General features: G+C 39.7%; 1 protein-coding gene across 9 annotated transcripts in view; it reads right to left on the reverse strand.

The window, feature by feature from the left end:
• The window catches only part of STAU2 (staufen double-stranded RNA binding protein 2), a 304,415-nt gene that overhangs the window by 42,100 nt on the left and 235,081 nt on the right, over window positions 1-27,234 (reverse strand). Inside the window, exon 15 of one of the 9 annotated variants that reach the window (XM_068525599.1) lies at window positions 25,518-25,622. The exons of 7 other annotated variants lie outside the window; for them this stretch is intronic. In XM_068525599.1, the coding sequence (XP_068381700.1) occupies window positions 25,527-25,622 (96 nt within the window). In that variant the 3' untranslated portion in view covers window positions 25,518-25,526. Of the gene's footprint in view, window positions 1-25,517; window positions 25,692-27,234 lie in introns of those variants that run through there. One more of the 9 variants, XM_068525602.1, reaches the window with a different exon arrangement.

Consider the following 27,234-nt stretch of genomic DNA (forward strand, 5'->3'; position numbering starts at 1 on the left):
CCCTGTTTCCAGAGGCTACTCAGTCCTCTAAGCTCACGCTGAGTATAAAGTTGGTTCTCAGAGTCCTCATGTTCTCTCCGAATCCTCTCTGAATGAAGGTCCTTGCGGCTGCTCACTATTCTTTTGGAGGGTGACACCTACTTTCTATTCTCCTTCACTTTGAATATCATTTTTCAAGCTTTCTGGGAAGCGCTGTTACACTTCTATGAAGAGACTCCAACTGCCAATCTTGAAATATTCTTTGAAACCAGTAACACCAGGTGCTGTGTTCAAGAAGGAAAGGGAGCAGCTCCATAGAATGTACAATACAACATTTGTTCGCAGGGAGCATTGGATTTAAACACACACACACACACACACACACACACAACTGCAGCCTAAATAGCTCAATGTTTCTCTTGAAACACTCTAAGGGTTTCAGGAAATGCAAGGAAACTTTTAAAAACAGAGCATTAAAAAAATGGAAACAGAAGAATCAAAGGAAACGTTAAAAAAAGGAATCCAAGTTGAACAGGGCTTGTAATAACATGCTTAAAAGAACGGAAGTTGGGAAGATAGATGAAGTTATATCATCAACCTGCAAATAAGAATAATCTCTTTCAGCATGAGAAAAGATCTACTCTTTGTAAGCAATTTTAGAGGGGGTGGATTTGTTTTTGTGATATCATTTTAGGAAGATACAGCTCAAATGAGCTCATTGCCTGTTGGAGGATACTGCTATTTTCTCAGCATAATTTATGTATGCAACCAAAGTAAATGGAAGAATAAACATCAACACGATGTTTTCTACACTTGCCAAGAAACTATTATTTCTTCTTGAATTCTTATACAGCCTTGCTCTTCAAAGAGCAGAGACCTGCAAAGGAGGAAATTCAGGTGGCAGAGAGCTGACCCCCAGTCCCTCCACTGGGGGGACCCGTGTGGGCCGGTGTGTGTGTCAGCCCACACGCACCGACAGCTTGGGTCTGGCCCAATTTCCTGGTCACTCGGGCAGCGTGGCCAAACAGTGCTGGGGCATCTGATTCAATGCTCAACGGTTTAAAGACATGATAAACATTTCAAATCTTTTTGGAGGCGTATTTTATGTTTTCCAGCACTTGTGATAATATTTTATTAAGTATTTGATGGCAGTTTTTAAAATCACAGTTCCTTTATGATATCCTAGAATACAGCCTATCCTCCTTACTTAGTTTCTGCATTTAGTAGGAATGTATTTGACTGGAAAATGTGTTAGACCCATCTTCTTTGTTAGTGGAGATATTAGGGTGATTCATTTTTTATTTCTTTTAAAAAAAATATTTATTTATTTATTTACTTGGCCGCATCAGGTCTTAGTTGCAGCATGTGGGCTCTTCGTTGCAGCATGCGGGCTTCTCTCTAGCTGTGAAACACAGGCTCCAGAGCACGTGGGCTCAGTAGTTGCGGCGAGTGGGCTTAGTTGCCCCACGGCATGTGGGATCTTAGTTCCCCAACCAGGGATCGAACCTGCATCCCCTGCATTGGAAGGCGGATTCTTAACCACTGGACCACCAGGCAAGTCCCTACTTTTTATTTCTTAATTATTTCTTCACACTAATTATCTCTTTTAAACCAAGCTTAGGTAGCTGTATATATTTTTTTAAGGGAGGTGATTAACTTCTCTCCCCGCTAATGGTTTAAAACTCTCCTTCTCCTAAACCTTCCCAGGAATGGCCACTTTGGATTTGTTGCGACTGACATTGAACATGAATAGTTCCATATGTCTATCATAGCCTCCTTAGTTGTCATCCTTTAAACACATGTGTGTGCACACATGTATATGTGTGTACATGTATTGCTTAGTTATACCACAACGGCACTTAATATCCCTTGTTCTCCATTGCCTTTTCTTTGTGTCTTCATTGTTCTGGTTTTCTGACCCCTGAGTTTAAAGGCAGTATATGCTATGGTCGGGTTATGCCCAAACGTTTTCATCTTTATCTTTTGACCAGTTCATCAAATGCTAGGGAATCGCTTTTGCATTTTAGAATAGCATACCTGTAGATCTCACAAACCCGAATGGCAGTCCCTAAATTGCATTGCTTTAATGTGAAACACCATGGGGTAATCCCATAGCTGTTTTTCACGAATTTACTCAATCATCTTTACTACTTGTATGTTCTTTTCATTTTTAATGTGGCAAAAAAATGTGAGTTCTTCTTTCTTCTAGACTGTATTTCTGGGGGTTAAAAAATAATAATTTTGCCAGCTATTATTTCCCCAGTCTTTGTAATAAAATTCCTGTAGAGGAGAGGTGAAAGGGCTTGAGCAACACCTTCCAGCCTCTGGCTTGTTAGAGAGGATGAAGGGTTTCTAAGCAGGATGAAAGAAATAATCCAGGAAGGAAGCCAGGAAGAAAAGGGGGTGGAGGGAAACCTAAGCCAGTGTCAAGAGGTTGGTAAATAGAAGACTGTGACACAGAAGAGCAAAATGAGAGAAGCTACTCGGATAAATCTCACCATCCATCCTCGAAGGCCGATTTCAAAGCCTTCTTCTCTGGGGAGCCATCTCTGCCTTCCTCACCCTCACACTCTCTCACCACTGGTGTCCCAGGACATTTTATCTGCATCTCCCTTACAGTCCCTGCCAATGTCTACTTTGGATTATAGGTATTTGTGTGATTTCCTGTAAGCCCTCCATTCATTCAACACAATAAACAATTACTGAGCTCCACCTCCCTTGATACCAGGTGCTTTGCTAGATGCCAGGGGTACAAAGATAATTGGGACATCATCCCTGCCCTCAAGAGGCTAACGGTGGCCCAGTCCTTGCCTACAATACCAGGCCTGTGCCCTGCTGAGACCCATCATCTTGTTTCTGTGTCATTTCTCTGTCAGCGCAGTCTCTCTTGCCTGAAATGTTCTTTTCTCCTTTTCCTTTGTTTGTCTGTCAAGGCGCAGGCATAAACTCCTCAGGAAGGTTTTTCTGAACTGCCAGACTGGGTTCCCATATCACAGGCACACTTTTCTTTAGCACTTCCCATAAATCAAGACTTTCTGTTTACAAGACTATCTCCTCCAGTGGATTCAGTGTGGGAACACTTGCCTTCTAATCTTTGATTTTCCAAGATCAAGGACTATGCCTGGTCATAATGTCCCTCTAAGGTAAGGTGGGAAAGATATCATTTATCCCATTTTACGGGTAGGAAAACAAAGGACAGTGCTGTGGACTGACTCCCCTGCCCAGATTCATATGTTGAAGCCTAATCCCCAATGTGATGGTATTTGGAGATAAGGCCTTTGGGAGATAATTAGGTCATGAGGTTAGAGCCCTCATGAATGGGATTAGCACCCTTACAAGAAGAAATACGAGAGAGAAGATCTCTCTCTCTTTGCCAGGTGAGGGCACAGCAAGAAGACGGCCATCTGCAAACCAGGAAGAGGGCCCCTACCAGAAACAGACCATGATGGCACCCTGATCTTGGACTTCTCAGCCCCTAGAACTATGAGAAATATATTTCTGTTACTTAATCCATCTAGTCTATGGTACTTTGTGAAAGTAGCCCAAACGAAGACAAACAGAGAGGATAAGTGACCCAGCCCCAGATTCAAATGGTGGTAGGTTTGGGCAAGAAGCCACATCTTCTGCTCTATCCACCAGACTACCAGATTTCCTATTAGAAAAAGGTGCACCTGTTTCTTCTGTGTCATCTTAGAAAGAATGTTTGGATAGAAGACTGAGTAGAAGGATTGGGAGATACAAAGATTCCGGGACAGACATTGTAGGATGCCTATTTGATGAAACAGGGAAATAAGGGAAACACTATTTTTTGTAGTCTCTGAAGAAGACAGGTTGAGGGCTAGTGCCGTTGCATGGATTCTATCCATGTCAATTCAAGAAAGGAAAATAATGTGGGTCAAAGGAAACAGAGTGAAAAGTAGATTAGCAAGTGACTACTTCTGCTAGGCAAGAACACACATGAAAAAATATCCAGACAGAGGGCACCTGGGAAGAATCAGATTAAAGCCAGAGTTAAAGCAAAGCTGCTTGGAGAACCAAGCTGCAATCCAGGAAAAATGGGAAACAGCTGAACAGATTTATGAGTGAATATCTAATTGATGTGACTTTTTAAATGTGCAGATATATTTTATTTTTATGGAAGGGTGACAAACAGGCAGCACAAAGCAGTGGAAGGGGCCTGATTGTCCCATTTTAATTCAGAAGCTCTGGTTTTAGGTCTCTCTCTTAAAACTCACAGGCTCTGTCACTTCGGGCAAGTAACTTAGCTTCTCTGAATCTTAGTTTCTTCTTAAGATGATATCATGCTATACTTTTATAGGGTCGTTGTAAGGATTGACCCTTCATTAAGAAGTCCAGATTTGTTTTTCAAATTACTACATTCAGGGTTGGATTAGGCTGTTAGCCAGTTTTCTCAGAAGCTTGTAGGCAGATATCCCTTTATGTCTTGATGGCAAATTTCAGTGACATGGCCACCCCCAGCTGCAAGGGAGTCTGGGAAAATAACTACCAGTCTTGTTTTGGTGGGGTTTGTTTGTTTGTTTGTTTGTTTGTTTTTGTCTCTATAAAGAGAAGAATTTCAGGCAGAAGGGAGTTAGGGAAGGTTTTTGGATCCGTCAACCTGTGCTTCAACACCCCATGCCCAGCTGTGACAGAACCTGCGTTAAGTGGACAGAAGAACGGGATCATGGGACAAGCAAGCTATGCCGTGGGCTTGGGATAATGAATCTAATTAAATAGTACATTAAAAGTAATAGAGGCAGTGGGTGGAGTAGCCCATTAAGATGAACTGCTGAAGCGGTGCCACCACGAGTTTCCAGGAATAATACGTAGGCATGCTTCCAATAAAACTGAGTAGGAGATCAGACTGCTTTCTTTTAGAGTCTCCCTTTTTCATGATCTGATGTCACCATTTGCTCTTCACTTTTCACTTCTCCCTCCTACCCACCCCCAACCCTAATGGTTTTTAGTTCTCCTAAATCAGCACTCCCGACTGCCATTTTAGGGTGGGCCCCATTTCCCAGGATTTTCTGTTTCTCTCTCTTCTCCCCAATAACTCAACTATCTTATGTTTCATTTTCTCAGACTCCAATTCTTGGTTAATTGCCTCTGCAACTGAAAAAGAAAGAAAAGAATGAAGAAAGGAATGAAGGAAAGGAGGAAGGGAGGGAGGGAGGAGGGAAGGAGGGAGGGGGAGAGGAAGGAAGGAAGGAAGGAAGGAGAGAAGGAAGGAAGGAAGGAAGAAATTCAAGCTAAGACGAGGTGGGTTAGCCCTCTCTTAAAATATTTACATTTTGGGCTTCCCTGGTGGCGCAGTGGTTGAGAATCTGCCTGCCAATGCAGGGGACACGGGTTCGAGCCCTGGTCTGGGAAGATCCCACATGCCACGGAGCAACTGGGCCCGTGAGCCACAACTACTGAGCCTGCATGTCTGGAGCCTGTGCTCCGCAACAAGAGAGGCCACGATGGTGAGAGGCCCGCACACTGCGATGAAGAGTGGCCCCCACTTGCCACAACTAGAAAAAGCCCTCGCACAGAAACGAAGACCCAACACAGCCATAAATAAATTAATTAATTAATTAAAAAAAAATTGCAGAACATATAAACACTTGGGCCATAATTGTCATTAAAAATTTTTTTTTTAAAAATTTACATTTTAATAGTAGCCATTAATGTCAGAATGCAAAGTACTGCAATAGGGAACACAGGTATGATTTGGGGCATTGTGCAATAGGATAAGACGAGTGGAAAAGAGATTTTTCAGATTAGGGGACCTCGCCTTAACTTTGTCAGATAGCACATCCCCACATTGGTTAAGCCAAAGGCCAACCCCGTTAACACCATGTGGGAGCAGAGATGCAGGAACGGAATGCAGAATGGACTTGCCTCTAATCAGTGTGTGGGGTGATGGTGTACTAAAACTGGGTGGGGAAGGACAGATCTGTCCAAACATGAGAAGGAAAACTGATGTGCTAAGGAGGGATGACTCTGGGTTTAAAATAAAGCTTCATAAAAAGCTACACAGCTGGGTAACACCCAATCAAAACGCTGCTGCTAATGGACTATTAGCATGGAGATAAAACTGTGAATTACACATGGTAACCACGGGGAGGGGGAGGGGTGGGTATAGGGAGATAGGACTGGGGGAGGGCATAGTGAAGGTAAATAAAAGTTAGCCTCACACGAAAGCAACCCCAGGCAAAATGAAAATGTCTTTGCTTATTCTTCAGTAGAATGAATTTTTTATCCTGTGTGTTTAGCTACAAGTGCGTCCTATTAGAAAACCATCAATAAAAGAATATATACAGACAAATTAGGGAATAATTACTCACAATATAATTACTGACTTACCACAAGAATTCTCCTTGAGTTTTCCTTAAGTGCCATTTAAAATACTACTCAAGTTACCAAAGTTACATTTTTTTTTTTAATGTACAGTACGGCTTTTAAGAATTCTATTTCATAAGGTAATTCCATGTAATAGAGAGAGAAAGGTTTTGGTCGATTTAATTCGGCATAAAAAAAGAAGAAACATACACTGCTAATAGAGAAAGGAGATAGAAAAATGCAACCCACTTTCAGCTGTAATAAGGGGTCATTTTATATGCTGTGCCAGTAAGCTCCTGTTTCACCAAGAAGAATTCATTAAGTTAGAAAGTCAATAAAAATGAGCTTTATTAAAAAAGACCTGATGTAATTAAAGATACTGGTGAAAACTAGCTCAGTTACGAAGGGGAAATGACTCAGCAGCACGTTTAAGAAATGAAACAATGTACCACAGAAACTTCTCCCAGTTTAAGTCATTTCAGAAAAAAAAAAATATGGTACTCCACATAATTTGTAATAGCCCAGGTGAATGCCAGCATGATGGAGGAAGAAGTGCTTCCATAAAACTGTCATTCTTCAAATAATGGTGAATTATAGTATTGACAGTGCTCGCAGCCCAAGAAATCTGTTTGTGGAGGTGATAAGAAAGCCCCCGCACCACTCAGGCTGGCAGCTTAAGGTGGGTAGAAGCGGTGTTCAGCAATACCGTTCTGTATGTTACCATCTAAATGAGAATACTCGGTCTCTGGAATACGTAAAGCTGCAGACTGGGGAAAATAGGTTTAATATGCTCTGAAAATCCCAGATCAAATGATATTTCTGTGGAAACAAATGTATAGGCTAGTCAAATGAAAGAACATGCACACGTTAAAGGGCAGCAGAGTGCCCGTGAAGTATGGTGTTTAAAAAAGCAGCATCCCATCCAAGCTTACGTGGTCTGAGCCACGTGGTTGGAATATAGGGCAAAAATCCACACACCTCAAGACCGAGTAACGTGTATGCTGGGCATTTTTGCAGACCTCAGATACAGGGATATGCAAAGAAGCCAGAAGAACCCTGTGAGTGACTAGCACCTTCTCCCCCTTGGGGCCTGCAGCTTAACGTTTTCTAGTGATCTGAACACTGGCCTGGGAGACAGAGAAACAGCCCGAGGCCTGGATTTGCCAGTGATGCCATATGACAAGCTGCTGCCTAGTCTAACACTTTCTAATATAACACCGTCCAAAGGATTAAGTGCTTACTGGCTAAAAAATAAAACGAAAAGTTGGATCAGAAGATGCCCCAAGCGATGGAAAGCTTAGGGCAGCATTCTACCAGCTGCCTCACCCCTACGTCGAGGGGAAAATAACAAGGGGTATTGTGAGAAGAAGAGAGATGGAGAAGTTGGGAAACTGCCAGTTACAAAAATAATAAATAACCCGTAATAAAATCAGTTGCAAAAGGATGGCACTTTCCAAATTGGAATAGAACATTTTCATATGCTCTGTGATCCACACAACCTTTCTCGTCTACCCCCAGAGAGTTGCTAAGACAATCCAATGAAATATTGTCTGCAAGAATGATTTATCAACTATAAATCCTTTAAGAATTTATGGTGGCGAGTGGTCTAAATGGTTAAAAAAACAAAACAAACCCCCAAATACCTCAGCAAGCTCGAAGAGGAGTGTCTGAAAATGGTTAAGGCCTTCATCATATGCCTAGAGTCTGCAGGCATTTATCTCTTGAAATGCCTGCCAACATACATCAGAACTGCATAGTTTGGGGCAGTAAAAGGGAGAACTGTCTAATACCGTATAAGATAAAAGTTGGGTGACCAAGTTTGGGGGATGAGTTATTTCCTGATCTAATTACTGTCAACTTACCATGATATGTAAGGGAAAAACATTAGAAAAAGTTTTGGTGAATCTGAAACTTTAAGTTTACCCTACCTAAAGTTTTTTCTACCCACAAATTGCTGCTCTGTTAACAAACAAAAGCAAAACCAAAAACTACCACTTTGTATCTCTAAGTATTGCTTAGGACTGAGTGTTCCTCAGCTTTGCTCAATTTGTCTCTCCTCGTGCACAGGACGTGTGTCCCATTTACCTCCCATCTTAATGGCTGTGTCTGTTGGGAAGAGAAGAGAAAAAAAGTAGGCTGGTTTGAACCAAAATTAATTCATGCCTTTTGATATATTATAAAGCTAATTTCTACCCAACCTTCCAACAGACCAATAGTCCACATGCCAATGTATCACAGAAGGCTACATTTAAAACTGGATCAGTCTCCCCATTGGAAGTGGGTTCGTATGTTCTCCAAAGGATATAAAAGAAGGTACATAACAATATTCATAATAGCCAAAAACTGAAAAGGATAAACTGTGGGTAGTCCAGTCACGGGATATTAAACAGCAATGACAATGAACGACCTGCAGTTACACTCAACGCTATATATAAATATAAAATTGAGTGAAAGAAATCACAAAAGAGTATTTACAGCAAGATTCCATTTATGCAAGGTACAAAAACAAGCACAACTAAATGATGTTGTTGGGACCTTTGGGGAAGGGGGTGCGACTGAAAGGGACACAGTGGGGGCTTCTGGGATGTCGGTGTGTTTCTTGATCAGGCTACTGGTTAAATAGATGTGTTCAATTTTTGAAAATACATCAAGTGTATACTTATGGACTTTTCCCCGTGGTATGTTTTACTTCAGTAAGACATTTTAAAAAAGTGAAGCAGCCTCTAAGTTGACGGGATTCAATTAGATTTGTTCTGACCAGTACTGTGATACCACCTGTTTCCAAACTTCCTAGCTCCCGTGGATCGGGAAGCAACTGATGAACAGAAATTTGATTGGTTTCTGAGGCTTAAGATTGAGACACAGAATATATAAATAAGTACTTTTACTTTTACTGTAAATCATGGATTCAGTAAAAGCATCTGTAAATTCAATGGGTCATGGATTTATTTTTTATTTATTTATTTTTTAGTTATTTCTGAGATATACATTTTAAAGTAATAACTAGAATTATGACTTATAACATTATACCAGAACATATAAGATTTTTAGAAATTTCATGTAATGTCTGAAACATTTATATTAACATATTTCCATACAAATAACCCAAAGAAAGTTTAGTATTAGTTGTTTTTTTGGTTTGTTTGTTTGTCTTTTTATACTGCAGGTTCTTATTAGTCATCAATTTTATACACATCAGTCTATACATGTCAATCCCAATTGCCCAGTTCAGCACACCACCATCCCCACCCCACCACGGTTTTCCCCCCTTGGTGTCCATACGTTTGTTCTCTATATCTGTGTCTCAAATTCTGCCCTGCAAACCGGTTCATCTGTACCATTTTTCTAGGTTCCACATAACATGCGTTAATATATGATATTTGTTTTTCTCTTTCTGACTTACTTCACTCTGTATGACAGTCTCTAGATCCATCCACGTCTCAACAAATGACTCAATTTCATTCCTTTTTATGGCTGAGTAATATTCCATTGTATATATGTACCACAACTTCTTTATCCATTTGTCTGTCGATGGGCATTTAGGTTGCTTCCATGGGTCATGGATTTAGAGATCCATGAATTCAGCAGATGATATTTTGGTTATTTGGATTTTGTTCTACTTTTGAGATGTCTTAAAAACCTTGGAGATGCCATATCCTCTATATGACAGAAATCTAAACAGTGAATCAAAACCATCTACTGAATTTCTTTAAATTGACAGAGGGTTTTCCCATTGATATATGATCAGGGTCTCATTTAATGCTAATCTAGAATCATTGAAGATCCCTTTGCAAATGATCATGTTATGATTTTTAACACCCCCATTTTATAGATCAAGAAACTGAGACCCATCGAGGTTAAATGATATGCCTGTGGCCAGACAGATATGCAAAAGCAGAATATGGACTAGAATTCAGGTTCCCTAACTACTAAACCAATTCACTTTTGCTCTAGCTTTCTGGCTTCCATTTTATTGTTGATTCAGAGAATCATGAACAACTAAAAAGAGATGGTATGAAATGAAGTTCTAACGGGCCAACACTAAAATTTTAATTTACTGTGACATTTACACATTCTAAAGAGCAAGGCCAAGAAAGTATGTGTTCCTATGTGATTATTGATTTTTTAGAAACTGGATAATATCAGTTTAGGAACTCATATGTTAACACTATCTTTTAAAAAATACTAATATATTGGAAATTATGATTATTTTTACCAATGGGAGCTGTGTTGGCTATTTTATTTTCTTGTTGAAGAACACATATTGTCAGAAGAGCACTAAATGTCCTCAGACCAGCCAGAACAGAATTTATCAGACCCTCCGACATACATCTGAAGACATATATCTGAGATAGATTTGATGTTATCTATAACTTCTTAGCTTCAGGCTACTGGTCACACAGATGTATTCAATTTTTAAAAATATATCAAGTGTACACTTATGCACACTTGGGCTATTTTTACCTTACAATGGCCTTTCAAGGACTATTTACCTGCTGTGGGTCATTACTATTTGTAAATAGTAATAATTACCTGAAGTTGAAACCATTTACAGTGTTCATTCCATTTCCCAGGAAGTGTATGGCTCTGACTCACTAACTGTAGAGCAAAGTAATTTCATTATTTTTTAACCGATTTACCTTCTGGCTTTGTATTATGGGTAATGTACTGTGACTTGGCACTGTGACTCTTATTCAGATTAAAAATTTAAGTTTCCTTGATCACGGCTGTGTAGCATTATAGTCTGATTCAGTACACTTCTAATAATAGGAATTGCAGGATGAAACTAGGTTAAAAGGAACCATCGAACAAATGAATTAACAACATAAAATTTTGTGGCAGACGTTAGGATCTGAATGCATTCTCATCTAAGGCTCTCAGATGACTGGGTATAAACTGCACTTTCCTCTCATTTCCTGAAGAAATGGTAACATCTCTCATGGCCCTTGTACCCATGGATGGACCCGTTGGCCATAGGCTCAGCGGACACACAGAGATAAATGCTCACAAGTGGGTTCTAAGTACTGTAGAAATTCGAGCATAGAGAAACTATTAATTACATACCATTCTAGTCCTAAACAACAACTGGGGGTGGGCATGATATGAGATCAATGCATCTAACAAATACTTCTTGAGCACCTCTTCTGGCAATTGGAGCTTAAATGAGATAATCCATGTGAAGGGTTTAGCACAGTGACTGGTCTATGATAAACACTTATAAATGTTATAAGTAACACTTCCTAAAGGAAGTGACATTGAAGCTGTCACAGGAAGGATGGGAAGAGTTAACCAGGCAGATGGGAGAGTTGTCAAAGGCAAAAGAGGACAGCACCACTCTAGGATTGTCAGGGGTTCAGGAAAGCTGGGACACGAGGTGGCAGAGGCAAGGGTTGGGGCTACAGAGATAAGCAGGTGGCAGAGTATGAAGAGCCCCATCACCCTCATTACAGAGGTTGGTTTTTATCCTTTGTGCTGTAAGAATCACAAAAAGCAGTGCTTTTCACACTGTAGGATCTCATCTATTAGTTAGCTCTGGAATCATTTTCATGGGTTTCAACCAGCATTACTTTCTCAACAAAAGAGATCAAAACAGAATAGGACAGGACAGGATAAAAAACCTAACACTTGTTGATATATTTATGTGTGTATTGGGTCATGATGTTAAATTTATTTCTTATTGTAAGCCACAGCCCAAAAGTTTAAAGGCCACTTCTTTGAAGTATTTAAGTGGACAAATGATACAAACAGCCTTGTACTTTGGAAAATCAATTTGGCTGCCGCGTAGAAAGAACTGGAGGGGGACAGACGTGAGAACAGAGAGGACAATTGCCACAGTCAGGCTACAGATGACAGTGTTCAACCGAGGGCGGGGCTCATGAGGATGGACAGAAGTTCTGTAGATGCTGAGGAGGACGAGAGTGAGGTGAGGAAGGTGTCAGAAATGCAGCCTGGGTTGCCCAAGTTTCTATCTTAGGCAACAGGTTGGGCAACCGGATGAGTCTTGCTGCCCTCCTCTGGGGCAAGGAACATCAGAGCCAAAGCGGTTTTGGAGGCATAAGAAAATTATTAGGTCTGGACATGCTGAGGCACAAGGTTGAAAATATGAAGAGGCTTCCTGGGTGGTGCAGTGGTTAAGAATCCGCCTGTCAATGCAGGGGACACGGGTTCAAGCCCTGGTCCGGGAAGATCCCACATGCCGCGGAGCAACTAAGCCCGTGCGCCACAACTACTGAGCCTGCGCTCTAGAGCCCGCGAGCCACAACTACTGAGCCCACGTGCCACAACTACTGAAGCCTGCGCACCTAGAGCCTGTGCTCCGCAACAAGAGAAGCCACCACAATGAGAAGCCGGCGCACCGCCACGAAGGGTAGCCCCCGCTCGTTGCAACTAGAGAAAAGCCCATGAGCAGCAACGAAGACCCAACACAGCCAAAAATAAAATAAATTAAATAAATTTTAAAAAAGAGACAATATGAAGAATAAGCACCATTTAGATAACTTTCTCTATAGAAGAATTTCTACAAACCAATCATTATCAAGTGTCTATTGTCTGACGCTAAAAGTTAGCACAAATGTTGGTACTAATGTTAGCAATACATGTGTGTGTGTACTTGTGTGTGTGTGTGTTTTTTTTTTGTAGTAAGGAAATAAAGTACATAAGGGAATTGCAAGTGCCCAGACTTTAGGAACAAGTAGAAAAAAAAAAAAAAGATACCATCTAAAGTAAATGCAATTAAGAATCCTTATTAACAGAATAAGGTTAAAGGTTAAGGACAATGTATACGAGTATCTAGCATAATACTTGACACGTAGTAGACGCTCTATAAGTGTCAGTTTTTCTTTCCCTCCACTTTCCTATACCTTGTCAACAGGTCTCAAGGTACAGCAGTATAAACTATTTACATGAGTATATTTCAAGTCACCTGATAACTAGATTTACCAGATGATGCTATAATTCACAAAACTGATCATGTTCTTTGTTTTACAAGGGCTGCCAAGAAGTTAATGGGCAAATCCATGATGCATCTCTAGTTAATGTACAGAAACCCATTGTGTGCATTTTGTATATCTCACCCCAGTCTTATTTTTAAGCCTTTTTCTTAATTCCTCAATTCCTCCCCTTAAACAATGTCATTGAGAAGTTTTTTAAGTCACTTTAAATCTTTTTTTGAAATAAGTCAAAGCCTGTAGACGGATAGATGGACAAATAGATTAGACAGACAGATGGCTGAAATTCATGGATGGCTGCATATTTGATTATTAATCAAAGACCTATGAGCCTGAGTAGTTGAATTAGTTCACTGATTTCACTTGTTTCTTTCTTTTCCTAAAAAATTTTAAACGTATACAAAAGTAGATAGAATAGTACAACGAACCCCCATGAACCCATGCCCCAGTTTCAACAACTGCCAACTCATGGCTGATCTTGTTTCATCTAAACGCCCATCCAACTTCCCCACTCTTGGATTAATTTAAAGCAAATCTCAACCACTATATCACTGCATTGGTAAATGTTTTAGTATAAATCTCCAAAAGATAAGGACTCTTTAAAAACATAACCACAGGGCTTCCCTGGTGGCGCAGTGGTTAAGAATCCACCTGCCATTGCAGGGGACACTGGTTTGATCCCTGGTCCGGGAAGATCCCAAATGCCATGGAGTAACTAAGCCCCTGTGTCACAACTACTGAGCCTGTGCTCTAGAGCCCGTGAGCCACAACTACTGAAGCCTGCGCGCCTAGAGCCCGTGCTCCGCAACAAGAGAAGCCACCGCAATGAGAAGCCCGCGCACAGCAATGAAGAGTAGCCCCGCTCACCGCAGCTAGAGAAAAGCCCACACGCAGCAACGAAGACCCAACACAGCCAAAAAATAAAAATAAAAAAATGAAAACATAACCATAACACCATTATCATACCTAAAAAAAGCTAACAATTCCTTAATACCGTAAAACATCAGCCAGTGTTCAAATTTCCCCCAATTGTGTCTGAATTTTTTTTTAACAGATTGAATTTTAGACACTGATTATTTCTGGATCAACTTATAAAACAGTTCCTCAGTAAGTTAAACTTAGGATCAGAACGGAAACTTACCAAGGAACCTTCGCTTCCTGGCCTGAGGCTGGATTCTTCCAGCTCTTCCTTAAACTTTGTTTTTCTCTTCCTGTAGTCCTCCCATCTTGCCTCATCTTCTTTATCTACAACTTGAGTTCATGAGTGCATGTGCACACACACATGTACACACACAATGGGGGAAGCTTTGACACTTGCTGGTTGTGTAAAAACGAATGCGTGATATAAAAATGAAAATTGTAATACAGCAGAGAAATGGGCTAAACAAGTCCTTAAGAAAACTACTGTTAAGAATTATAAAATTTATAACTAATGACAACTATCAACGCTTTGAGCAGGATTATTTTCTAATACAGATATATTTAAACACGATCTACACATGTATATATATGTATGCATATATATCTACATATATATGTAGATATTTATGTATGTGTGTGGAGGCCGAAAAAGAACACTTTACTGTGCATATTTGAAATAGATTATCTTATTCCAAAGTTTCTGAAAAATTTTACATCCCTCTCAAAATACCTTTAGGAACACAGATACATTAAAGTGAATGGCTTCAGGGAAAGAAAAACAAAAAAACACAGAGTCAATGTGCCTTTCCTTCTACTGCTCTAGTCAGCCTCCTTTCTGGTTTCCCTGACTCTAATCTCTCTCCCATGTCATCAAACATAGATGCTGACAGAGCTAGTTTTCTAAAACACAGATCCAACATGTCATGTCTTGAACATCATCTGTTGTTAACGATCATCTACAGAATCAAGTTCAAATTTCTACAAGTGGTAATCCAGGATTATTACAATCCACCCCCAGCCTACTCTTCCAGCCTGTACCCCACCGCACTTTCCCACACCAGTCCCTCTGGCTATGCGGCAATCGTTCTATGCCCTCATGTCTCCTTCAGGCCTCTGTGGTTTTGTTCATGCTGTTCCCTCTGCCCAAAATACAATATTTATTATTTACCCAGCATGATCTTGCAATGAAGAGATAAAGATAAGGAATAAGGCATGATCATTGCTCTCTGAGGAGCTCACAACCTGATGTGAAGCACTGATAAGTAAATACATTTCAATAGAAGTGTGATGAGTACAGATGTATTAATGTGTACTAGGTTGGGTGGTGACACAAAAGAAGGGAGGACTTAGTTGTATTATGGATATGAGACTCTTAGTCCACATGCAGAAATAAAACATGCACAAAACACATGCAGAAAGGAGGTCCAATCTATGATTTAAGCACCTCCCAAATTAAATATGTAGAAATGATATGTGGCCATGGGATGGCTATATTCAAGAGCCCAATCTAAAAGCATTTGCAGTTTATTACAGGTAATGCTTAGGACAGATTGTAATCACAAACTCAAATATAACTGGTCTACTTTAAGAAGTCTTTGTTACCAAATAAACACAAAATCTGTGGGAACCAAACTAGAAGTGGAGGATAGCAAAGAGAGGCCAAGCACTATGACTTACGCACTGAGAGACTGAAGCAAGTCCTTCCAACAGATTACGAAGCGTACTAAAATACAGACTCATAATTCTTGTAGTTCAACGTGACACTGGGAAGTAAAGCTACCACCGTAAATTTGAGTACGCCATACTTGCGGCTACATTCACTCTGATGTTAATTACTTGAAGTATTTTTTAAAATTCTCATTACAGGGTCTTCCTTGGTGGCGCAGTGGTTAAGAATCCGCCTGCCGATGCAGGGGACACGGGTTCGAGCCCTGGTCCGGGAAGATCCCACATGCTGCTGAGCAACTAAGCCCGTGCGCCACAACTACTGAGCCCGCGTGCCACAACTACTGAAGCCCGCGCGCCTAGAGCCCGTGCTCCGCAATAAGAGAAACCACCGCAATGAGAAGCCCGCGCACCACAACGAAGAGTAGCCCCGGCTCGCCGCAACTAGAGAAAGCCCGCGCGCAGCAACGAAGACCCAATGCAGCCAAAACTAAATAAAATAAAATTAATTAAGAAAAATTCTCGTTATGAAAAGTATAATACAAAGAGTGCATATATACAAATTTATTTTTAAAAAACTCAACAAACATCCGTGTACCCACGTCTCAGGATAAGAAATAGAACACGACTAGTATCTTGAAAAAGCCCTAAAATCTCCTTCCCCAGTTGCCTCCTACTCCCTTCCTATGAGTGACCATTATCTTGTTTTTGTGCCAACATTCCTTGGTTTTTCTTTATAACTTTACCATCTATATCCTACTGCCTAAACAACACTTGGGTTTAGTTTTGGAAAACCGCACAGCAAGCACAGACCTAGCGGTCTAAAGAAATTCGAGCAATATCGCTGTTACTAGATGGAAGGTCAGGAGAAGGCAGACTCAACAGGGGCCCAGCCTGGTTCAGGTTCTTTGAGGATTTGCAAGAGCATCTACTGCAGAAGTCAGAGGGCAGCTGAGCAAGCCCTGAGAGACAGAGGTCTCACCACCTCTAGGCCAAGGTCACAGCCACAGTGCCGACCAAGAACCAGACATCTGGCAGGATTGTGGTCAGGTGTAGGCTGCTCTTTATCTTCTGTATTTTTTTTATTGTGCCAAAATGCACATAACATAAAATTTACCATTTTAACCATTTTAAAGTGGACAGTACGAATTATTAGAGAAATGCAAATCAAAACTACAATGAGGTATCACCTCACACCGGTCAGAATGGGCATCATCAAGAAATCTACAAACAGTAGATGCTGGAGAGGGTGTGGAGAAAAGGGAACCCTCTTGCACTGTTGGTGGGAATGTAAATTGATACAGCCACTATGGAGAACAGTATGGAGGTTCCTTAAAAAACTAAAAATAGAACTACCATACAACCCAGCAATCCCACTACTGGGCATATACCCTGAGAAAACCATAATTCAAAAGGACACACGTACTCCAATGTTCATTGCAGCACTATTTACAATAGCCAGGACATGGAAGCAACCTAAATGTCCAACGACAAATGAATGGATAAAGAAGATGTGGCATATATAAACAATGGAATATTACTCAGCCATAAAAAGGAACAAAATTGGCTCATTTGTAGAGATGTGGATGGACCTAGAGTCTGTCATACAGAGTGAAGTAAACCAGAAGAAGAAAAATATCGTATAGTAACACATATATGTGGAATCTAGAAAAATGGTACAGATGAATCTATTTGCAGGGCAGGAATAGAGACATAGACGTAGAGAATGGACATGTGGATGCAGGGGTGGAAGTGGAGGGTGGGACGAATTGGGAGATTAGGATTGACATATATACACTACCATGCGTAAAACTGATAGCTAGCGGGAACATGCTATAAAGCACAGGAAGCTCAGCTCGGTGCTCTGTGACGACCTAGATGGGTGGGATTGTGGGGGCAGTGGGAGGGAGGTCCAAGAGGGAGGGGATATAAGTATACATATAGCTGATTCACTTCATTGTACAGCAGAAACTAACACAATATTGTAAAGCAATTATACTCCAAAAAAAAAAAAAAAAAAGGAAACCAACCAAGTAAATAAATAAATAGATAAAGTGGACAGTGCAGTGGCGTTAACATTCAACTATTGTGCCACTATCACCACCATCCATCTCCAGAACTTTTTCATTTTCCCCAACTGAAACTCTGTACTGCCAGCCCCTAGCAACCACCATTCTACTTTCTGTCTGTATGAAGACAGGTACGCCCTGTAAGTGGAACTGTACAGTATTTGTCTTTTTGTGACTGGCTTATCTCACTTAGCAAAATGTCCTCAACTGTAGCAAGTATCAGAATTTCCTTCCTTTTTAAGGTTGAATCATGTCCCATTATATGTATACACCACATTTTATTTATCAGTTCATCTGTTGATGGACACTTGGGTTGCTTCCACATTCTGGTTACCATGAATAATGCTGTGTGGGTGTACAAATAACCCTTTGAGTCCCTGCTTTTAATTCTTTTGGGTATATACCCAGAAGGGGAATTGCTGGCTCATATAGTAATCCTACGTTTAATTTTTTGAGGAACTGCTACACTGTTTTCCACAGCAGCTGCATCATTCATTTTTACATTCTCTTCAATGGTGCACAAGGGTTCCAATTTCTCCACATCCTTGCCAACACTTATTTTCTGTGTGTTTTTCAGTAGCCATCCTTATGAGTATGAAGTCGTAGTACCTTACTGCAGTTTTTACTCTCATTTCCCTAACATAAGTGATGCTGAATATCTATTCATGTGCTTATTGGCCCTTTGAATACCTTCTTTGAAGAGAAGTCTACTTAAGTCCTTGGCCCATTATTGAATTGGGCTGTTTGGTTTTTTGTGGTTTGTAGCCTCTGATTTTAAACTCACCATGTTCTACCTCCAGCTCACAGGAGAATATATTGGCGGAAGTGAATTAAGTGTCCTCAGACGATCAGGAAGCAGGACATGGGGGAGGAAGGTAGGAACTTCATTAATACATGATCAAGGGAAAAAAAATACAGAAAAGGATCTGGGCCAGGTTCACCTGGCATAATGTCTTCAGGTTAAAAAGACTGTACACTTCCAGTAACGATCACAACGGTCAAGGTGTCCAGCTCTTGAATCATACTGCTCCACTCCGCATTATACATGACGTATCCTGGGATCACCCTTCTTCCTCCCCGTGGACATGGCCTCTGCCTTGTTTCTGTATCAGAGCTCCTGTGTCCTATCTTGCTCTTTCTCTCACTTTGAGGGGGCATATTTTCAAGGAGGCTTTTGAGAAAGGGGGCACAGAAGGTAAATCTTTTGAGACTTTGCATGTCTGAATCTCTCTTTATTCGGTTCACTCATTACTGATGAATAGTTTGAGTTGGTAGAGAATTCTAGTTGGTGACTATTTTCCTTCAGAATTCTGAAGGCTTTGTTTCAGTGTCATCTTCCTGCACTGCTTTTCGGAAACCCAAAGCCATTATGATTTCTGAGCCTGTACATGTGATCTCTAGAAGCTTGTAGTTCTTCTCCTTGTCCTCAATGTTGTGAAGTTTCACAATGATATGCTTTAGTGGGGAGCGATTTTCACCCATTTCGTCATGCACTCTGGGTTTTTTCAATATGGAAACTCCCTTCCTTCCTCTCTGTACTGTACTCTATTTTTTGAGACTCATAAGATTTGGATGTTGGACCTCTTTTGTTTTCCTACTTTTATTTTCCATCTCTTTGTCTTTCTGTTCTGCTTTTTGGCAATGTTCCTCAACTTTATTTTCTAATCCTCCTGTTAGCAAACAAAAGCATATTTCTGGGAAATAGCATCATCATATTTGTACGCCACATTGCAATGAAGAAAAGGGAACACCTTCTGAGCAAAAGTGTTAGGCCAAGTATAAAAGGAAAACAGGGCGAAATGCTAGCAAGAGCAGCTGTAGCTGTAAGACCAGGTGAAGTTATCATAAGCACAGTGTGTGGCAAGGGCTATTGTATTTCTTTGGGTCTACTGAATAGTCAGCTTCACCCAATTGTTCTCTGCTCACGGGACGTGTTATAAAATTTCTCCCCCTGGGAATTCCCTGGCAGTCCAGTGGTTAGGACTCAGCGCTTTCACTGTCAGAGGCCCGGGTTCAATCCCTGGTCAGGAAACTAAGATCCCACCAGCCATGCGGCCAAAAAAATTTCTTCCCCGAAGACCCCACATCCCAACGTAAGGACAGAAATTTCTATCAGTAGTAACATCTTGGAATGTTTTTGTCTTCCAAAGAATTTGTTCATTTCATATAAATTATTGAATGTATTGCCATAAAGCTGTTCATAATGTTTCTTTATTATCCTTTTAATGATTGTAAAATCTGCAGTAATGTCACCCCTCATCCCTGATAGTGGAAATTTGTGTCTTTTCTCTTTTTGTCCTGATCTCTACTCTGGCCAGGGGTTTTTCAATTTTACGGATCTTCAAGAACCAGGTTTTGGTTTCACTGATTTCCTTTTTTCTTTTTGTTTACTATTTCACTGAGTTCTCCTCTCATCTTTGTGATTTCATTTATTCTACTTTGGGTTTATTTGCTTTCCTCCTTTTAATCTTTGGAGGTGAAAGCTGAGGCCATTGATCTGAGACCTTTTTTTCCTAATATAGTCACTTAGTGCTATAAATTTCCCTATAATTACTGCTTTAACTATGCTGACAAATTTTAATGAGTTGTATTCTTGTTTTCATTCGATTCAAAATACGATCTAATTTCCCTTGTGATCTCTTCTTTGACCCATCCATTATTTAGAAGTGTGCTTTTTAGCTTCCAAATATAGGAAAATTTCAATTTATTTTTCTTTTATTAATTTTGAACTTAATCCTATTGTAGTAGAGAACATAGTTTGTGACTTGAATCCCTTTAAATTTATTGAGGCTTGTGTTATGGCCCGGAATACGGTTTGTAGAGGTGAATGTTCCATGTGTACTTGCAAATAATGTGTATAGTGTTCAGTGGAGTGTTCTGTAAATGTCAGTTGGGCCAAGTTGGTTGATAGTATTTAAGTTTTCTATACCCTTACTGATTTTCTGTCTACTTGTTCTCTCAGTTATTGAGCAAGGGGTGTTGAAGTCTCTGACTATAATTGTAGATTTGTCTATTTCTCCTTGCAGTTCTATCAGTTTTTGCTTCATAAATTTTGAAGCTCTGTTAATAAGTGCATAAGCATTTAGAATTGTGTCCCCCTGATGAACTGGTCTCCTTATTACCATGAAATGATCATCTTTTTTTTTTTAGTTGGAAAACCCATTTTATTTTTTTTAACATCTTTATTGGAGTATAATTGCTTTACAATGGTGTGTTAGTTTCTGCTTTATAACAAAGTGAATCAGCTATACATACACATATATCCCCATATTTCTTCCCTCTTGCACCTCCCTCCCATCCTCCCTATCCCACCCCTCTAGGTGGTCACAAAGCACCGAGCTGATCTCCCTGTGCTATGCAGCTGCTTCCCACTACCTGTCTGTTTTACATGAAATGATCATCTTTATCTTTGGTAATAATCTTTGTTCTAAAATCTACTCGTCTCATATTGATATAGCCATTTCAGCTTTCTTTTGATCTTCTTTGAATATCTTTGAGTGCAGAGAACAGACGACCATGTGTATAGAACAATCATCTCTATAAAATATCTGACAAAAGTCATAACATCAATACATTAACAAGTTCTGTGTGGTTGAAAAGATGACATTTAGAGCAGGGCAGTGTGATTCCCCAGACTGGCAGTACCAGCACCACTTGGGAACTCGATAGAAAGCAAATTCTCCAGCTCCACTCCAGACCTACTGAATCAGGATTTCTGGAATGAGACACAGAAATCCGTGTTCTAACAAGTGTACCTGGGAATTTCAAAGCTTGCCAAAGTTTGAGAGTCATTGCCTAGAGTCCGCTCTCACTTCTGATTCTAGGAATAAGTATCTGGATGAAAATACTTATTGGTGGTGGGGAGGTGAACCCCAAAAACTTTTCTCAAGCTAGAAGGGTATTTCTGCAACCTTACATTTATATAATGTTGCCCCAACCAAAGGCCTGTTTTTGAATTAGTTATATAATAATACTCCTGGTTAAAGTGTAATAACAGAATAAACAACTATAGAAAGAACTAACATTTGTTTTAAATAGGATCATATTTCAGGAATATGGGGAAACATTCATTGCTCTGAGTTTTCAGCTATGATTTTTAAAGGTAGGAAATGCTGCTTGTGGAAACATCATAATGAATTTTCACTGCATGTGACTACCGAGTCTTGGGGATGAATCAAAGTGCAGGATGACTCAAAAAATCCCTCCTCTTCAAACAACTCTACAGGGCAGAACTTTTGTTTTCCTTAAGGTCTAGTACAGAAGGTAGGTCATTTTTCTCAGTGAAGTTTCCTTACTGTGCAGTTGGTCTGTGTATATATAGTCTTTTGAGTGCTATCCCACACAGGTGGGATTGTTCTTCCTTTTATATAAATGTACTTTTTTACCCAGAGAACTGCTTTTTGCTGCTGCTGCTAGTCTATACCATGTATAAAGCTCCTCTCAGGTGTAGGGCTGCACTTGGTTCTTTATACACATGATCTCATCTAATACCCACTATCACTCTGCCAGGCAGGTACTACATTCCTCATTACTGACAGGTAGAGCAGCTGACCTGTGTTCGCACTGCCGGGGAGTCTGTAGGTGAGGTGGCAGATTTCTCCCTGAATCCAAATCCAAGAGAATTCCCACTGGGGCCACCATAGCTACTAGTTATAACTTCAGAACATAAAGAACAAAGGAAAAAGACTCATGATCTAAAAAAAGCTCTTTTTTTTTTGAGTTCAAAAATTTAATAGACATTTGAATGGTAAACAAGTTGGTTTATTTCAGCATACATGACATATTTCTAGGTATGAAAGGAATCCAAAGGAAGGAGAAGAAAGTCCTTGCCTTGGCGCTTTGTAAACTTACTACATGCAAACACACACCCTCACACAAACACCCTAAGCCAAAAAAGTCCTTTTAAGAAACAGTAGCAGAAGTCATTTCAGTATATAACCTTTCATTTAATATGATCTAGACTACGTATTTGTATGAAATGTACTCAGTTTTATTTTTAACAGAAGTCTTTTATTTAGGTTACAAGCTATATATACTACTTAATTTTTTCATAGAAAGATCAAGACTCATTAATTGTGGTATAGAAATTTTATCATATAGCAATAATTGAGGACTGCAATATTTTTATGTATCGTTAATTGATTTGAACCACTCACTAAATAAAACTTAAGAACTTCATTTTCGGGATCACATGAAGAATTAGGTTCAGATTAAATGGTGCTATTTAGCCAATTGGGACGGCTTAATTGGTGGTTTTCTCGACAAAGAATGGTAAACAGAGCTCCCATACCTTTTCTAATTTCCTTGTATCAGAACCAAAAATAATATTTAATATTTGCTTTGTACCTTACACAAGAAACTTCTTAAAAAGCCCCAAGCACAGAGTGGTCAGTGGTCAGCGGTCAGCAAAAGAATTTAAAAGCCTAAAACAAGAAACAACTTTGGAGGATAGAGTGGTTGGTCTTCCCTTTTTGGCATCTATTCCTAGTAGCATAAAAATGGAGTTACAGAAAAAGTGTTTCAACATGCTGATAAAAGATTAAAAAGAATCACTTGGCTTGAAGGAATTTTAACAACATAACATTAAGAGGAGAGGAGGCTGTAAAATAAAACCAAAAAGCATGTCCACAAGAACTTGAAGAAATCAGGAAAAAAAAAACAAAAACAAACCAAACCAACCCTCACAACTTGTCTAGACAATCATGAACAATCATTGACTTGGTTTGTTATAATTTCAAATTCACTTCTCTTAAAATATGTGATTTATAGGTGACCATTTACACAGCTCTTATCTATCATTTCAAAGGTGATCAGTTCAAACTTTAATGAATTTTCTTGATACTGAATTTTTAAACCTTTGAAATCTTATATTTCAGTAATGTACTATTAACTTAACATTTAAGCCAAGCTGCATGAGCTAGAGAAAATGCAATCTCTTCTGATGATTAAGTTTCAGTAATTGAACATAAAAACATTTGGAACAAGAAGGACTGTATAAATGAACTGTCAGCATATATTACAACATTACAGGGTTGCTTAGGTAAGAAAATGCTCCTTGAAGAAGTTGGCACAATGAGCAGCCGCTTGGAAAAACAGAGGAAGTGAGCTATCACTGCAATAACGAGGAGGAATTCCATTAAGGCTCCAGGCCAGGTATGTGAAGGAGGTGTGACTGATATGCGGGACTTAGAGATTCACTGTGTGGGACATTCTGAGGCCATGCCTATGTGCATCGAACATAACGCTGTATTTGGTATCAGAGTCTGACTGAAGTGGTGTTTACAGAGTCATTGCTCTTGCTAGCTTTTAAATGCTAAGGATTTTGTTTCAGCCATGGTGTCAGCAAGGGAGCAGTTTTTGCGAGGAAAAGAAAAATACAGTCATGTCCAGAGTTAGTCTCATATTAAGATGCGATTAGTGTTCACTTTCAGTGTCAACGACAATTTAAAAGGCTACATTTCATACAAAGTCAGGGATGACGATGACCATGAGCTCATCAAGTCCCCATGTTCCTATCAGTAGGTCCCTTTGGATATTGCTAATAAATGGTAAGATTTTAGAAGCCAGCATAATGACATGATATAAAAACAATTTTAAAAAGTTGATATTTATGAGTACAGGAGTATGGAAGAAGTCGTTGTTTTGAAGCTGCTTCTAGAATTGCTACAGAGCATTGGAATTTAGTTCAAGTTAACATAACTTCCTTGAAATGTTAAAAGGCAAAGGTTAGTTCCAAATATATATTTCTAGTGTAAGTGATCATATAATGGAATAGAGGTCAGCTGGATGGATCTGAATATTTTCGGTCTTTAAAACATTCTTTATGGAATACAAGTGAAGCACTGGAAATCTAGCACAGTAGAACCTTGTTAATGTATGAATTTTTATTACATGAATTCTGATATAGGGACGGCTAAATAATGTTTTACCAAACCCACCTATTACTAACAATAAAAGGATGTATGATACCTTAGTTTGTAAGGTGGATGTTAGTCCCATTTACCAACACCCAAGTTATAGAGAAAAGGTCCTGCTTTTCTGTCTCCTGCTATACACAGAAGAAGGAAGCAGCCTGGGACTCCTAATTCTGCTACTAGCTCATTGTGTGACCCAGATAAGGCAGTCAGCTCTCAATGGCAATTAAAAATGCAAAAACTACGCACGCTGGAGGTTAGTTTAAGGTTCCCTACAAAGTTTTCTCCAATAAAATAAGGTTTGACAACTGGCTCTGACAGAAGTAAATAAAAGACATAACCTTAAGGTATTTGCTTTTTCCATACCCTATTAATTATTTAGTAATTTTACATCATAATTGTACTTCATCCTTCTTCCAAGACCAAATTCCGATGGACACGTTCTAAATCCCATGGGCAAAAGAAGCAGCAATGGCAGCCAGCACTGCCAGAACAGTCCCTGTTATTTGAATTCATGACGCCGTCCTCAGCACCAGCAACTGGTATTACAGGCAATTTTTAAAATGTTGCTCTCTTTTGCTTTTTAGAGAACTACATCCCTACACTTTTAAAATAATAATTTGCTCTAAAATGATTAATCAGTTTAATATGATATATAGCCATTGACTCTCTTCTCCGCACCATTCCGTGGACTTAGGAGACGGTCCTCAGCCCTCGAGGAGTTTACAATCCAATGACCAGGTGGCTCCAGAAGAGAAGTGAAAAGTGCATGCAGGTTCAGGCAGGGAGGGCTCTGAACCAGCCTAGAGAATTAAGAAACATGTTTCTGGATAACGGTGACCTCTGCAATGGGATTTCAAGAACCAATATAACTATGAAAGAAAAAGCAAGAACAAAATAAACAGTCAGGAAAGCCCAAGGAAAATTAGGTGGTTTGGCCAAAGCTGGAGTGCCTGTGGGATAGTTGGGAGGAGAGGCTGGCAAGGAAGTTTGGGGTATACCGTTTAGGATCTTTGATTCTTCTGATAAGGAGTCCAGACAGGGAGGAAAAAAATGGAGGCCAGGCCTCTCTCCACGGACAACTAACCTGAAACTGCATCAACTAAGTACATGATACGCTGTCATTCCGCTTATTGATTGTGTGCTCTCAGTGAGAACAGGAATCTTGTGTGCTGGCTCCTGAATCTCCAGGGCCTGCCCCTAACAAATACCTAAATTTTTGTTGAATAAATAAGTAAATGAACAAATAACTAAATCTATTAATTAAAGGTAAATGTGAAGTTTTATATTTTACTATTAGTATATCTCTTCGTGCAAATAAATTTCTATGTGATTTATTTCAAGTAAATGAGCACTTGAATAATTCAATGGAGTTTTCTTTCCTCCACATTACCTCCTTTCTAGGTTACTCAAAATATTAGATAAATAGAGAAAAATTAACAAATTTTATGTGCAAGGAGTTGAAGTCGTAACCTTGTACTAGAGACTGGTTTTGCATATTATTAACTCTCTATTTGTATTAAAAGCAAAATAATTATTTTTACCAAACATGACCTCTAATAACAGAAAATTCTCTCAGTTTCTCCTGAAAAATATCTATTCTCCATATCTGCTTTTAAAAGGTTGTTTTAAGCTAGAAATCCAAGAAAATCTCTTATAATGGTCACAGAAAACCGTATCTAATATTTCAGAATCTCCCTCTCTCATTGGCCATTGACTCTTGAAATTGGTGGCACTGACAAATGTAATATGCTCTTTCCCCCCGACCTGTGGCATCGTTCAAGCAAGGGAGTATTTTAATGGAGCCACAGCTTAAGAACTGTCTTGTCCATCAAGCTGACAATGTTATCCATATGGCAGTTAGGGAAATGATGCAAAGAACTTCCTTTTGAAAGAATTCTCCAGAACTTAACTTCTGGGAAGGACCTTGGGACTCAGTGCCTGCTACTAACTCTGGTGGGTGGTGGGAGTGGAGGTTGGTTGTATTGATGGAAGAGAGGAACCCTGGTGTTTCCTCCCCAAACTGAAAACCGCTACTTGTCATTGGAAATTAATAAAGAGGTGACCAGACGACTTATGAATTTTCTGTAATAACAGAGGGGGCTCCCAAACATGGCAGTGATTATAGATGAAGAATGTACTTTTCTCTCCTTTCCCGTAAACACCCTGGAGTGCCCTTCTATTTGATAAAGAGGGTGACAGGGGATCTGATCTGTTTGTTTGTTTAATGTCCCACTCTCGCCTGTTCCTGCTGCACTCTGCAATGTGAAAAAGAACACTTTTCTTGCCAACTGCACATGTAAAGCATCTTGGCACATCTTAAGAGCTTTAAATATATCTGTACAAGGCAATATTGTGGCATTATTATCAATGTTCGACAGTGGTTTAAATAATCCCAGACCAAATTAGCTTGAT

Source organism: Eschrichtius robustus, chromosome 17 (genome assembly GCF_028021215.1).
Source record: "Eschrichtius robustus isolate mEscRob2 chromosome 17, mEscRob2.pri, whole genome shotgun sequence".
Taxonomy (NCBI): domain Eukaryota; kingdom Metazoa; phylum Chordata; class Mammalia; order Artiodactyla; family Eschrichtiidae; genus Eschrichtius; species Eschrichtius robustus.